The sequence below is a fragment of the Rhododendron vialii genome, chromosome 9a, assembly GCF_030253575.1.
Source record: "Rhododendron vialii isolate Sample 1 chromosome 9a, ASM3025357v1".
Lineage (NCBI taxonomy): Eukaryota > Viridiplantae > Streptophyta > Magnoliopsida > Ericales > Ericaceae > Rhododendron > Rhododendron vialii.
Genome location: NC_080565.1, coordinates 31,732,635 through 31,748,630, shown reverse-complemented (window position 1 = coordinate 31,748,630; position 15,996 = coordinate 31,732,635). Strand labels below are relative to the sequence as shown.

Here is a 15,996-nt window from a genome sequence, read left to right as displayed (position 1 = left end):
ATGGAATGAATAGAGCAACATGCCAGAATGGAGGATGACATACTCCGTGAGGATGGCAGGACAGTTGCCGAACAGCCGAAGGTGCCGGCCAAAAAGGTGGAGAAGCCAGAGCTCAAGACTTATAGAGAGAGAAGGGAATATGGGCAGGCTAAGAAAGAGCCGTACAAAGATAAGCAAGCTCCTGACCCAAAAGCTTTCTTTTCTATCACTACGGTTTGGAAGGAACCAATATATAGGATTCTTTATCGAATAAAGAATCAGTCGTATTTCAAGTGGCCCCCGAGTCTAAACGGAGACAAGGATGCAAAACGTGCTACGAATCAGCACTGCAGTTACCACAAAGATTGGGGCCATATGACAGAGGATTGTGAGATGTACAAGAGGCACCTTGATGATTTAGTCTCTCGAGGCTATCTCAAGGAATTTATCCAAGAGGATCCAAAGGAAAAAGGGAAAGCTATGGAGCTGGGTTACAAACAAAACCCTAAAGGTGTGATCCATATGATACATGGGTTGGCTACACCTTATACGAGGAATGAGGTGAGGCTATTGCAGAGGCAAGTCAAACACGATCAGCATGTGATGCGTTTGGGAAATAAGAGAGGACGAGAGAATGATGTGTGCAATGAGAGCATAGCATTCACTGACGATGACTTAAGGGAGGTCCAAATACCCCACAACGATGCATTGGTCGTAACCCTACGAGTTGGAGAGTATGACATCGAGAGAATTCTAGTGGACTCGGGGAGTTGTACAGAGGTATTGTACTATGATGCATTCAAGAAGTTGGGGCTGGCCCAAACAGACTTAGAACAGTCTACAACACCTCTCATTGGGTTCGGTGCAGGAGCAGTCTGGCCCCTAGGGAAAGTAACGTTACCTGTTCGGGCAGGGTCAGTGGTGTTGAGAACAGATTTCCTAGTGGTCGATGTTCCTTCTTCCTATAACGCGATTATAGGGAGGACATGGTTGCACAAGATGAGAGCAGTCTCCTCGACTTATCACCAGATGGTGAAATTCCCAGGTTCAAATGGGATTAAGGTACTTAAAGGCAACCAGAAGGTGGCACAACAGTGTTTGATTTCCATTATCAAAACTACCCCAAAAGTCCACCATGTTCATACGTTAGAAATACCTGATCAACCAACTATCGAGGATGTTGGAAGAAGTCCGGCTGAAAAAGTGCTTGAAGGATTGGAGAAGATTCAGATCAACGAGACTGATCCTGAAAGATATTTTCTAATTGTAGAATCACTACCGGCAGACAAAAAAGCTGAATCGATAAAATTTCTGAAAGAGTATATTGATGTTTTTGCATGGGTGCCAGAGGAAATGCCCGGGGTGGATGCAGATGTAATCTGTCACCATTTAAACATTGACCCTCAGCACAAGCCGATCATTCAGAAAAAACGAAAGGCAGCCGTGCAGCATATAGATGCAGTGATTGAGGAGGTCGATCGTTTACTGGAGGCCAAAGCAATACGTGAAGTCTATTACCCAAAATGGTTATCCAACACCGTTGTGGTGAAGAAAAAGAATGGGAAGTGGCGTGTCTGTGTGGACTTCACAGACCTAAACAAAGTGTGCCCTAAGGATAGTTTTCCTTTGCCCAGGATTGATCAATTGGTTGATGCAACCTCTGGATACGAGCGAATGAGTTTTCTCGATGCATATCGAGGATATCATCAGATTGCTATGTTTAAACCTGATCAAGAGAAGACTTTGTTTATCACACCTCGAGGGTTGTATTGCTACAGTGTTATGCCGTTTGGGCTGAAGAATGCTGGGGCAACATACCAAAGACTTGCAACCATTATGTTCAAAAAGCTCATTGGAAAAACTTTGGAAGTTTACATAGATGATATGGTGGTAAAGAGTCGAGAAAAAGGAGGGCATATTACTGACTTAAAAGAAGTATTCGAAATCTTAATGAAGTATAAACTAAAACTCAACGCCTCAAAGTGTGCGTTTGAAGTTGGTTCAGGAAAGTTCCTGGGCCATTTGGTAACCATGAGAGGGATAGAGGCAAACCCCGATCAGATTGATGCCCTACAAAGACTACAGAGTCCCAAAACTACCAAAGAAGTCCAGAGGCTGACTGGAATGGCAGCAGCACTTAACAGATTCATCAGCAGGTCAAGTGATAAGTGCAGACCCTTTTTTCAATTGCTGAAAAAGAGTGAGGGATTTGAATGGGGAGCAGAATGTGAGCAAGCTTTTCAGGACCTGAAGAAGTACCTGGCCAAACCCCCATTGTTATCAACACCACAGCCAGGTGAGTATTTAATTCTGTACTTAGCTGTTTCCGAGCATGCAGTAAGTGCAGTCCTGCTGAGGGATTTGGGGATCGAACAAATCCCTATTTATTATGTTAGCAAGACATTGTTGGATGCAGAGACGAGATATGTGCCTTTAGAAAAACTTGTCCTGACACTTAGGACAGCTACAAGAAAATTGCCACACTATTTCCAAAGCCATAAGGTTGTGGTTTATACTGAGTTTCCAATAAAATCATTGCTACGAAAGGCAGACTTTTCAGGAAGGATCTCGACATGGTCCGTGGAGTTAAGCCAGTACGATCTCGAATATCAGCCACGCACAACAATCAAAGGCCAAGTGTTGGCTGATTTTGTGGCAGAAATTTCACCCACTGTGGCTCCCCTACCTCCTACGAGAAAGGAACAGGTGACTGAGACATCATCCATGAAGGATCAACCTTCAGTCGAACAGGATCCCACGGAGTGGAAGCTATTCGTTGACGGATCAGCATGTAATACTAGTTCTGGAATTGGGGTAGTCCTGTTTCCTCCTCAAGGAGTTGTGATTGAACTATCTGTTCGGCTTGGATTCAGTGCAACGAATAATGTAGCTGAATATGAGGCACTCCTGGCTGGATTAAGGAGTGCAAAAACCCTTAAAGCAGAACGGGTTAGGGTGTATTCTGATTCCCAACTTGTGGTAAATCAGCTGTTCGGCGAGTATGAAACTCGAAATGAAAAGATGGTGGCCTATGTGCAGGCAGCCAAGGACTTGCTTGATACCTTCGAGAGGGTATGTATTGAACAAATAAGTTCTGAACAGAATGCTCATGCAGATTCATTAGCTTGGTTGGCTGCGGCTGTTCCTACTGAGTTCAAAAGGAGGGTAGCAGTCGAATATCTGAATGAGCCGAGCATTGGGAGGAATGTAGACTTGGTCTTGGACGTGAACCAAGGACCAAGTTGGATGGACCCAATCATGGAGTTCTTACGAGACGAGATACTACCATCTGACAAAAAGGAGGCCCACAAAATAAGGGTCAAATCTGCTAGGTTTTGGTTGTCCCCAGAGGGTAAGTTGTACAGGAAATCCTTTACAGGCCCATATTTACTATGTGTACATCCTGAGATGGTACAAAAGTTCCTTCATGAAATCCACGAGGGAACATGTGGGAGCCATGCTGGAGGCAGATCTATTGCCCACCGAGCAATTACTCAAGGATACTGGTAGCCACACATGCAAGAAGATGCAAAGGTGTATGTGAAGATTTGTGAGAAGTGTCAAAAATTCTCACCAATGATTCGAACACCCGCCGAGGATCTCGCGCCTTTGACAAGTCCCTGGCCTTTTGCTCAATGGGGGATGGATATCGTGGGACCATTGCACAAAGCAACTGGGAATCGAAAATTCCTGCTTGTAGCAACTGACTATTTTACAAAGTGGATTGAGGCAGAACCACTGGTCAAAATCACTGAACCTATGATAGAAAGGTGTGTGGAAAAGCATCATCACTCGCTTTGGGGTCCCTTACTCATTGATCACAGACAATGGATCCCAATTTCAGAAGAAATTCAAGGCTTTTTATGCTCAATATGGAATACGAAATTATTATTCTACCCCAGCCTACCCTCAGAGTAATGGGCAAGCGGAGGCGTCTAATAAAACTATCCTTGATGGAATCAAGAAAAGATTGGACAAAGCTAAGGGAAAGTGGCCTGACGAGTTACCATTAGTTCTGTGGGCTCACCGAACAACGCCTAGGAGGTCTACGGGAGAGACCCCCTATTCATTGGCCTATGGAACAGAGGCTGTCATACCTTTGGAGGTGGGTCTGCCGACCAACAGGACCGTTTTGGTTGAAAGTGGAGGCAATGACAGAGCCCTTCAAATCGAGCTTGACCTTGCCGAAGAGAGGAGAGAAAAAGCCTTGGTACATCTTGCTTCTTACCAAGAACAGCTGATGAAAAGCTACAACAAGCATGTTCACCCTCGAGAGTTTGGTGCTGGGGACCTCGTACTATGAAAAGTGCTCGGCAACACCAAGGTGGCCAATGAAGGCAAGCTGGGGGCAAATTGGGAAGGTCTGTATCGAGTGACTGAGATTGTAGGCATAGGGGCCTATAGATTGGTAGATTTGGATGGTAATCCAATTCTGAGGCCTTGGAATGTCCATAATCTACGAAAATTCTTTGTTTAAAAGAAGCATTCAGTTCTGTTTTAGATTTGCACTACGTGATTGTGTGGGAATTACGAATATAATTCCCTTGTTTTATATTTTAGTTGCAAGGGGTACGAATAACGCCCTCTTGAGTTTTACCGATTATGAATAAAATCACTTTTTTAGTATAATTGTTATGTTCTAATCTAGAATATTGGTATTTGTTTTAAATACGAACTACGAGATTAGTTTCCCTCATTCGTATTGGAGAGCAGGGTATACAGTTCAGTACGTGAAACTGAAACACAAGTACGAAACACTTGTGTGATGTTCTAAGTATGTGATACTTAGGTGTTTTTGTGTGAGTACGTGATACTTAACAAGTATGAAACACTTGTATGGATTTTTAAAGTACGAGAAAACTTAAACGTTATCCAACACACGAGTAGTTCTAAGTACGTGATACTTAGAAGTTTTTGTGTGAGTACGTGAAACTTAACGAATGCAAGTACGAGACTCTTGTAAATGTTTATTGGCATGGCTTGAAAACATAACGAGTATATGATAGCCACATTTATTCAAGTACGAGAAACTTAAAAACGTTAAGTACGTGAAACTTATAAATATATGTTCTTAAGTATGTGAAACTTAAAAGAACACCTATATCATTATATGAACCTTACAAGTGTTTGTACAAAAATACTTGAAAGATTTGAAGACGAATACAAGTATGAATACACTTGTATGTACTCAACTTGAAAACAGTACGAGACACTGGAAAACAAATGTTTTTAAGTACGTGAAACTTCGATTCAGTACAAAGAAATCATGTTTGTAGGATCTGCTCGAGTACGAAATACTTATGCAAACAAAACATATATGATTAAACTGGATCAAAAGTATGAAATACTTAAATAAAACTGATTTGCATCTAAAAATGCAAAAAACGAGGGAAGCCGAGCAAAACATAAGGTTATGCCACGAAGGGCCGAATACCTGTGTTAAACAAAGTATTTGATTGTACTGATGCCTCTCAGGGCCAAAATATGCTTATGGTCACACAGGACCGGCAACAGTTTATATACTTACCAGCTTAGTCCACATTTTGGACCTCTGGAGTGTTAGTGTTGATCTCAATATCAGCACCATCTTCGACTACATTCTCTTCCAAGTTAATGGGCTCAATGGGTACATCCCGAGCAGGAGCTTCAGTAGGGTCCACATCCGTGGGGGTATCTTCCTCAGCATTGGCAAATTCTTCAATTTGCTGTTCAAAGTCTTCCTCTGGATGTCCTGCTGGCTCTTGAATGTCTTCAATGTTCTGAGCACGGGTGCTAGGCAGCTCGTTGTCAACCCAGAAGGGTGAATCCTCTGCAACCCCTAGTTTTGTCAGACAGGCTTCCCAGCTGGCAATCCAGATCTGGTTCTGTATAGCTGGCATCTGTTCCACATAACTAGCTGTTGTGGCATCATAGCCCTTCTGGTAGCCGTCTTCATATGATGCTTTCTTGGTGCTGTCAATTTCAGATAAAGCCTGGTTTAGGCTCTCTTCAGCAATTTGCAGCTTGCCCTTAGCACCATTAAAATCCGCCTTGGCTTTGTCTCTTTCTCTTTCAAGACGAGCAACTGTCCGAAGAAGTCGAGTGTTGTCGTTTAGCAGTCTGATCTGTTCGGCCTCAGCTTCTTTGTACTTTTGCCCCAGGGTTACCATTTTTTGAATGAACTGGCAAAAACACCGAATGGTAAGTGACAGGCGTAGCAGTATATGATATGTGGTACACGAAATGTACATAAAGACTTATATGAAAAGATTAAGTCACATTACCTTGATACCACTGACGAGACCAGTGGAGACAAGCCGATCAGGTGCAGCCTCAGATTCCTTCTGCATGTCTACAGGAAGCAGTAGACCTTGGGCAAGGGCGAGTGTTGTTTCCGAAGAACTGGCACTGTCCCCAATGTGAACAGGCCGATCACCCTAATGAGATTGGGGGTCCAGCTTTCAGGAAGCACTGGAGTACTCGAAGAAAGGGGTTGTTGGACTAAAGTAGCGGTTTGGGTAAGGGCGTCTCCAGTTTCTTCGCTCCTGGAACGTTTGTCCTGATGAGCATCGGTAGCCTCAACGGGACAATCTTGTTCCCGAGGAGAAGATGACGATCTTGCAGATCCCCCCTATTGCGACGTGAACGTGGGGGAGGGGCGCCAGTTGATGCTACCCTATTGGTAGCACCACGACCCCCTGAGGAGACAGTGAGTAAAGAACTGAGGTTAATGGGTTGGCGCATCATCGTACCTAGGGTTGGAGGTGATCGAGAGTATCCGGATGAGGACGACTGACTGGTACTTTGGAGAGGAACGGGTTGTTGTTCGGCAATGACTTGCCTACGACCAGACCTTCTGAGTACCACACGTGTTTGAGGTATACCGTCAGGAATAGCAATTTCACCTGACTGACCGACAAGAGTGACACCAGCTTGTAGCCTTGAATTGTGTGGTTGGGGAGCAGTGGATGTAGATGCAGCACTAGTGCTGGGGTGGGCAAGTCTTCTGTCGATGACCCCTCTGTACGAAGGATCGTACCCCAAGAGCACGTCGGTGTTCCGGCCCCGACCAGCTGTAGAAGTACCAGGTTCGCCTTTATATTTAAGGATTTTGTTGATGTCCTCTATTCGGACGTAGCTAGGCTCTCGTCTAGGACGTTTGTTGATGTTTTCAGCTGCAAGATCGGAGTTATGAAATCAAAATTAGACACATAGAAAGCTACAAGAAAGCAGTTAACAACCAAATTGCAAAGATCAAAAAAAAATACTCCCTCCGTCCCAAATTCTTAGGCCTATACGGTTTTACGTGCAATTTTCAATTGCTTATATCTCTCAATGTATATTATTTTTTATGTTTTTGAAAACATTGTTTTATAGAAATAATTGAAATCTATCAAACAAGATCCATATTGCATATTTTAAACAATATACATTGAGAGATATGGGCCATTGAAAATTACACGTAAAACTGTAGAGGACCAAGAATTTGGGACGGAGGGAGTAATAAGGAGCATACGTGGGTATCCCCATATATGGGGGCAGTGGAGACCCACCACCTGGCCATCCTCTCCTAGAGGCTCAAAGGCTCCAGTGACGTAAAGGAAATCGATCTCATGATCCCGAGCGGAGTCTGGCAGATTTAGCACGAGACGCTTGTCGGCCCTTCTAACTTTGAAATAATAAGTGTTATATTCAGGGTTTAGTACAATACTGTACCACCACTGAATATTTCAGATTCCTAACTGGGTCCTCAGAATCCTATTCAAAGCTATTACACCCATTATCAGCCTAAAGACGTTTGTTGATACTTGCATGGGGGTCAGACGATACCAGTTTAGGATCTGGCGGAGTAAAGGGTGAAGAGGAAATCGGACTCCACCTTCGACAATGGCCACAATTGGGATACACATTCTATCCCAAGAGCCATTGTCCATATCTGCTCCTAAGGGGGCGAGTTCGAGCCCCACATTATCAGGAATGCTATACTGAGACCTAAATGCCGTCATGGCAGTTGTGGTTTCACAGAGTTTCCTAAATTTACTGGGTCTAGGAGGGTTGTCATCTGCCATGAGTATATTCAGAAAAAGAAGAAAGGCTGGAAATGGGTACGAATTGAAACCCTAGAAACGACCCACAAATCTGAGAATGAGATCTCAGATGGAAACCTAAGTATAAGAGATGGAGTTAGAACGAGAATCTTACGAGAGTACTGTGACGACTCCCTGAGATGCAATCGAATTTGTAGACGGCGGCGATGGCGGAAGGCTTAGAAAGAGAAAAACTCAGAGCACGAGTTGTTTTTTGGGGTAAAAAACCCAAAAAGAGCCCTTTAAGGGGTTTAAGGGTGAGAGATGGAGACGAAACGTTTCCTCTCACGCCGTTATAGGTTAAAGTAACGGAAAGCAGAAACCGTTCTGACGCCGTTTCATAGAACGTCAGTTCGAAATTAATGCTAGGCATACGAAACGTGCCACGTTGAGTCATTTACCCCGAAATGGTATAATGACAGAGGCGCCAAAAGGCATCAATGAAATATTGAAATTATGACTGCACGGGATCAGAAGAGTCTGGTCTAAATAAAATTTTGTTTCTAAGCTTCATATATTGCCCCCAAATAGTGGTAACAAGATGAAGCTGGGGAGCACTTGTAGGGAGGTATTCCCGAGCACGTACAATTAGTTGCCGAACACGTGATATTCGGGAGCATGTGGTAAAGTACGACATTACTTACCGCCGGGCGGTTCGGTGAACAGCGATATGAACCAGTGATATGGGAAGTCATTGATCCATGCAATCTATTCGGCAAAATTAAGGGCCAATGATATGAGAAGTCATGGCTATAAACTGACTGTTCGGCAGTTAGAGACATTCCGTTTACATTGGATCAAGTTACATGTGAAGTAGTTGGTCCAAGCAGACTGTTCGGTTATGATACAGCCGAACAGATGATGTAAAGAACCTAGCACGTGATATGAGTGATCACGGGTTGAAAGCAATGCAATTGATATCCAAATAAATGGTACGTGGGACCATAGTTTGAATATAGACAGGACGGTCATCCTGCTAAACAAGTGTTCGGCAATATAGACCAGTGACATGAGAAGTCAACGGTCCAGGAAGGTTGTATGGGCTCAAGGACCAGTTACATGTGAAGTAACTGGTCCAAGCCATCTGTTCGGCCATGAGACGGCCGGACAAAGAAGGTGCTCCAATCGAGAGTAGGAGCAAAGGGAATACTCTGAAAAATTCCAGAATAGTCATGTCCCGTAAAGGAATAAGATCCCAAGAATATAGGATCTGAGAAAGATACCCAACGAGTATGGGATGTTCGGCTTGATATGGAAAAGAGTCCTACAAGGATTAAAGTAATGAACTGATAAAGGAAACGAGAATCCTTGATATCCTGGGATTCCTATACGATTTAGGAATCCTAGGGCAACACGGATGCTTGGCCAGCAAGCATACGTGAGTCTATAAATAAAAGGAAAACCTAGAGGTAAAAACTATGCAATACTTTGCATTCATGCTTTCCTACTGATAATTAGGGTTTAATCGCTAGTACGTGATACTAACTTTGGCATCGGAGGGCCTTTGCCACGAGAGGCAGAGGCACGCTCACCCCCTGTCTATTTTGCAGATTAGGGTTCCGATGACGAATTAGGGTTCCGGTGAAGAGGCAAGAAAAAGCCGTTGCAATCCAGTTGATCAGAAAGCATCAATTGTTTTCATCCCCCTACACTTATTCACCTTAACGAGGCAATTGAAAATGTTAGTACTAATCAACAATATTATGATCAAAAATTTTAAAAAGTTCTCGATCGAAAGACAAAAATAATCAAAAGAAGATACACTTGGGCTTATTTCTGTCCTTTTGTGAACTTTTTTCGAGTTTGGTCCATAATTTTTATTTTATTTTATTTCTCCAACTAGACGAATGTGAAAAATTAATCAAATATTCCGACCAAAGTTTACAATAAAAATCACTAACAATGCAAATAAAAGGAAAATAAGCTACGTACGAGCGGCAGTCCAAGATCCCCCTTCCAATTGTAAAAGTAATCCACATTATTGAATTGCACAAATTGTTCTTTCTCCTTACCTTTCAAGACGATACTTGTAATGCCTCCGATGATAGCCACAATGGTGATAGGATCAACCATAGTACCGTTAACAAACCTATGAAAGTCACAATATATATGTAATTACTTTCACTGCAATTAAAAAGGTTGAAAGATTTACAAACACAAGAGATCAGAAATGCTAGCTAGAGAACGACATGCAGCATATATAAAGCTAATTAATTAACTCTAGCTAGCTGCAGCTAGCATTAAGGCGAAAAATTGGACTGAGTTTTCTCTTGTGGCACGTACAAATACTCCCAAAGGGAAAAACATCATATCATCAGAGAACACCTCCATTTGTTGTACTACATATAATTTGGAGAGAACATTAATCTATTTCAATGATCGCAATCCCATGACGAATAAAAGGTGAAAGAAATCAATCCTCACGAAACAGAATGACACAGATATAAGAAATAGACTAAAATGTGAAAATCTTATAAAAAATGTGCCAACACGAGAAAATGAAAATATGTCATATATATATGGAAATACAACTGGATCAAAGAGGTCACTATCTTACTCGTGCGATGCTAGCTGCAGAAAGCGACTACGTATACAACACAGTTCTAATCTACCATCACGATCCCCTACACAATAAGATACAAAAGCTAAATACCCACGAACACAGCACATATATAGGCCCCGTACGTACAAGTCATAGAAATTAAATGAGATTAAGCTTCATGGTTTGCATGGCAAGAAAGTACAGATAAAAGGGTAGAAACCAAGTGTTAGTTCCGAGAAATTAACCAGAAATCTTGTGGTATCTAATATCTCTATCCTTCTAAAAGGGGAATACATGCCGCAGGATTAATATTACCAGTTGGAAGCTAGTTGAAGGCCTGTGCAGACTATGTGAAAGAACTCACAACATATTTATAGCCTCCATGGCACTTCAACCCCAAGTCAATGGTCAGCTAGGGGATCAAAAATTAAGGGGTGTTTAGGAGTAGTGTAATGATAGGATTTTTTTAGTAAGACGACCTCTTCATCTTTCTTTTTTTTTTCCTTTTTGGGAAAATAAGCTAATTTATTTTCTTAAAAAGTGGTTATTTTTCAAAATATTTGAGTAAAAGTAAAAAAAGGTTTCCGATTCCGATTCTTCTCGTTGAGACGAATCAATAATCCACAAAAGTTTGGCATAAAATTAGCAAATGTAAAAAAATTCAAATAAAGACAAAACAAAGAATCCATCTCAAGGTTGGACATTTCAGCTGGTAAAAAACAAAGAAAAACTGAGAACTGTTGCAAAAATCGTTCTCCCCGCGTTGTAATATTGGTTTCCTTACTAAAAATAAGATCAATTTTCTTATATTCGATCCTTCCGTTGGACATTTCAATTTTTGCAATAATAACGAACTGGAGGAATTGTCCAATGATTTAATTAGTCTTGCACATTAGCACACTCAATTAACTCAATATTTTTAATCCAGTCAGATTCAGGTCTAAATAACCTTCTTAATTATCATAATAAGTTAAAGGTGTGAATGGTCTCTTTAGATAGCACATCTGTCAATTATTTACCAGTCAAGGCCAATGTAACGCCCCGAAAATTCGGAGATATTACAAAAATATAAAAATATTATTTCACAAAAGAAATTCATTGATTTACTGCGTCACTATTTCAAAAGCATATGTCATTATATTACATCCGTTTCAAATAAATCAAAATATTACATTTCCAAATAAACTTAGAAGCTTCTAAAATAGAGTCAGACATAAATTAATCAGAGCGACTATGCGCACAAAAATCAAGATTTTCAGCTTCTTTCTCAATAGAATTGAACTCGATTGAATCGTACGACACTTCTATTCCGTCTTTAGTACCTGGCGTTCGAGTTACCAGGGCAACATAGTACCGTGAGCGATGACGCTCAGTAGCCAAAACTTACCCGAACCCATAACTTACAAGCAATATATAGGAATATAATTGACATGCATTAACAATAACATAAAAGAGAACAATTAACTTTTCTTTCATTACTATCCTTTAACCTATGTGACATCTCGGATCTTATCCACAGATCCGTTCTTACCTTTAACCTCTGGCACAGACACGTGTGGTCCGACTCCCCTTTTCCAGATCCGAATGAAAGATACCTAAGTTATGTACTCGGGTATCCCATCTACGACCATAAGTTCGGATAAAACTTCACCAGATGCGCACGCGAGCATATTCAAGTTCGGGTTGTGACACAAGCACAATACCACCCTTATGACCCGTCCCAACATCCGAGAGCCAATCACCACCATGCCGTACCCAGGGTTTCATAAATCAACACTTTCAACAAATCACCACCAATCATCCTTCAACAATCCAATCCCCGGATTCCTTGTCCGAAGTCACAATCACAGTCTCTCACTTTATTCAATTTTCTTGTCCGAAGTCACAATCACAGTCTCTCACTTTATTCAATTTTCTGTTAACCCTATTTCAACGTCTAAGAAGATAAGTCTGCATCTCACAACCAACCCAGGAACCTATTTGTCCAATCTATTAGTACAACAATATTTCACACAATTGAACATTTTTATGAATATGCTGACAAGCTAACAATAATCAATCTTTCGATATTAACAAATCATGTGGTAAAACTACTCATGCAATAAAATTTATCATGCCATAGGATTATTCATGGAATTATATTAATCATGCGTTTAAACTAACACCGAACCGAACTATTCAAATTAGGGACTTATAATATTACTCCGTAACTTTTACTACTTAAGGGTTAGGTTTATAAGCTTTTAAATCACGAGAGGCTAAACTGTAATTCTCCAAAACAGTTTTAAAAGAAAACAGTAGCTATTGCCAACGAAAACAATGGGTTTCGGCCGGATTGACCGGCGACGTCGGGTTTAGTTATTATCGTACCGAAACACGAAACAATCAATACGAAACATAGTTTATATTTAGGTAAGTTCAGACTATCTCTTGCCTGGCGAACGATTTTCGGAGAGGTTCGGTGGCGGGGCGGAGCTGCGACCGGAGCTCGGTAAGTGGGTGACACGGCTGGCTGTGATGATGGAGCTACAGCAGCTGGGGTTTCGGTGATGGCGGTGTCCGGCAGCTGGTGGCCTCGGTGGAGCTTTTGGTGGTGGTTATGGTTCTCGGGGGTGAGGAGGTGCGGTGGAATGATGGTGGACGGAGGAGATGAAGGCCGAGAGGTGGCTCGGTGGTGGCCGAATGGTGGAGGTGCCGAGAGTGGTGGTGCTCGGTGGCCAGAGGTAGCTGATGGACCGGTGGGGGGATGGCTCTCTCTCTCTCTCTCTCTTGGGGATGGGGATGGGGATGGGGATGGGGGAGGAAGTTGGTGGGGGAACAATAATGTTGGGTCGGGAGTATTATAAGAGCATCCACATCCACGTCAGGATCGCTGCTCCACTTCAAAACTAAAGTAACGATCAAAACAAAAAGTGTGGCGCTGCATAGACTGGGTTGGTTTTCCGTTCCGCTAAATAAGTTAAGTGATTTATTTTTTTATTTTTATTTAAATTTTTTTTGTATTTATTAGTTTTTCATCAGTTTTTTTAAAATTATTGCATCGTCATAACAAGAGAAATTTAAAAAGTAAAAAATTATGATCGAAATCAATTTTTTTTGAATAAAAATAAAAATAAACAGATTTTTTCATTTTTATTCAAAAAAAAATTTGATTTCGATAATAATTTTTTACTTTTTAAATTTTTTTCGTCATGACGATGCAATAATCTCCAAAAACTTGACAAAAAATTAATAAATACAAAAAAAAATTAAATAAAAAAAAAATTAAATCACTTAACTTATTTAGCCCAATGGAATTCTAAAGATTGGGGAACTTTGCTACACTTCTCATCTACTCATCCCACGAGGCACTGTTCACCCTTTCACCCTTTATTCAATAGTTTATTATTTTAACTGTGAATTAAAAACAAAGACAAAAACCTGTCCCCTGCAGAATCTTCATATCTGCATCATGTTAGCCAGTGAAGTTACTAATTCTGGGAGAATTTTGGACAAGGCTTAGTATTTTGGGCAAATTCTCCGAAACCCTAGCTTTGATACCATGTTAAAGCATCCCACTCAATACCAATTGCTAATGAATGGAGAGGCCGCCCAGGCTCATATACTGATTTTGGAAAAGATAATTAGCCGACAAGGGACAACTCCAACAATAATTAATCATGTGCATATGGCTTAAGAAAGAAATATAGCCAACCTATTTCATGTCCATTTTTAAGATTCCTGTGGCTGTGGCAAAGGCTATAGAAAAACTACAGAAACAATTCTTTTGGGGTGATACAGTGGAAAAGAAGAGGTTGCATCTGCTGAAGTGGGAAACCGTAGCAAAGAAGAAGGAGTTTGGTGGGCTGGGAGTAAGGAGAGTGATTCAACAAAACCTTGCTCTACTATCTAGATGGTGGTGGAGATTTCATGAGGACAAAGACTCTCTATGGGTCAAAGTTATTAAAAGGAAGTATAACCTAGCTCAGGGGGATTGGCTACCTCAACTGCCTAGGACAGGTCGAATCACCAACATCTGGAGAGATATTTGCTCTCTAAAGGATCAATCTTCTTCCATTGCCTCGGTTCTTACTGAGGGCTTTAGAATTCAGGTTCATTCTGGGCAAGAAACTTTATTTTGGGACCATGTATGGTTGGGGGATAGGACTCTCAAGGAAGAATTTCCGAGACTCTTTCTTATCTCTAGCCAAAAAGTCAGCACGGTCAGTGCAGTGAAGGAAGGGTCAGGGACTTCGCGTTGGTCGTTACAGTATAGAAAGAGGCGGCTAAATGTGTTTGAGAACACCCTATCAGAGGAATTGCATCGTCGACTGGATTTGGTGACTCTAGATCATGCCAGAAGGGATGTGCTTCAATGGAAGTGGTCGGTTGATAAATGCTTCTCATCAAAATCAGTGTACACTCAATGGGAACAGATTGGTCAGACTTCAAACCAAGTTCTGGGTGCCCTTTGGAAGAATCACTGCCCTCCTAAGGTGGAAATTTTTTCGTGGTTGGCGATCCAGGAAAGGATTCCAACAAGATCAGTGCTATCTAACAGGAATATCATTCAAGAGGGTCAATTGTTATCCTGCCCTTTGTGTTCCCTGGATATTGAAACTCCGAATCACCTGTTATTGCATTGTCAATTCTCTTGGAATGTCTGGTCTATAATCTTGGATTGGTGGCATGTATCGTGGGTATGCCCAATTTCGTTGTCAGACCTGGCCCTATGGTGGTTTGATTCCAGGTTTCGGAACTTAGAGAAAAGTGTGTGGGAAGTTTCCTTTTATGCTACGGTGTGGTCCTTATGGTTAGCTCGGAATAACTATGTGTTCAACAATGCTATTGCGAGTATTGAGGAGGTGGGGGAATTGGTAAAAACAAGAATCGCAATGTGGATGAAAGCTAAGTTCGCGATCAAGATTTATTCGGTGGAGGAGTTTAAGGTGTTTCTTGATGGTATTCGTAGGCTAAAATTGTAGTTCTTGTTGAGGTTTGAGTTCATTCAACACTCTATTGGATGGGCTCCTATGTTTGCTGTATTTTTGTATTTCCCTCGATGTACCCTTTCGAGTTTTAATTAAAGTTTCGTTTGCCGAGAAAAAAAGAAAGAAATATAGCCGCTAGATTATTATTATTATTATTATTATTTTATTTTTTTTATTGACATATAAGTGGGATGGACAGCACGCACAGACATAATTATATGAAGGAGAAGCCAAATATGAAGTCTGTCTTTAGAAGCACCTGGTATCAAGGTCTGTATAAGAACTACACTGACGGTTACAAAGCCGGCTATGAGTGCCTTGGCCGCTTGATTACGCATAGTGTTGATAGACCTAAAAGTCACAATATGAAATTACTATCACCCTGCAAAATGGTTGAGATTCTTGAGAAGTTACGAAAAAATATATGAGAAGAAATGCA

General features: G+C 41.4%; 2 protein-coding genes across 3 annotated transcripts in view; both read right to left on the bottom strand.

Moving 5' to 3' along the window:
- The window catches only part of LOC131301130 (uncharacterized), a 30,336-nt gene extending 18,806 nt beyond the window's left edge, over positions 1-11,530 (bottom strand). Inside the window, exons 1-2 of one of the 2 annotated variants that reach the window (XM_058327298.1) lie at positions 10,603-11,530; positions 10,058-10,134 (exon numbers count right to left, since the gene is read on the bottom strand). In XM_058327298.1, coding sequence (XP_058183281.1) covers positions 10,058-10,134; positions 10,603-10,715 — 190 coding nt within the window. In that variant the 5' untranslated portion in view covers positions 10,716-11,530. The remainder of the gene's footprint in view (positions 1-10,057; positions 10,135-10,602) is intronic. The other variant, XM_058327299.1, reaches the window with a different exon arrangement.
- LOC131301151 (uncharacterized) overlaps positions 1-15,996 on the bottom strand; it is a 99,217-nt gene that overhangs the window by 48,819 nt on the left and 34,402 nt on the right. The gene's annotated exons all lie outside the window — the stretch shown is intronic.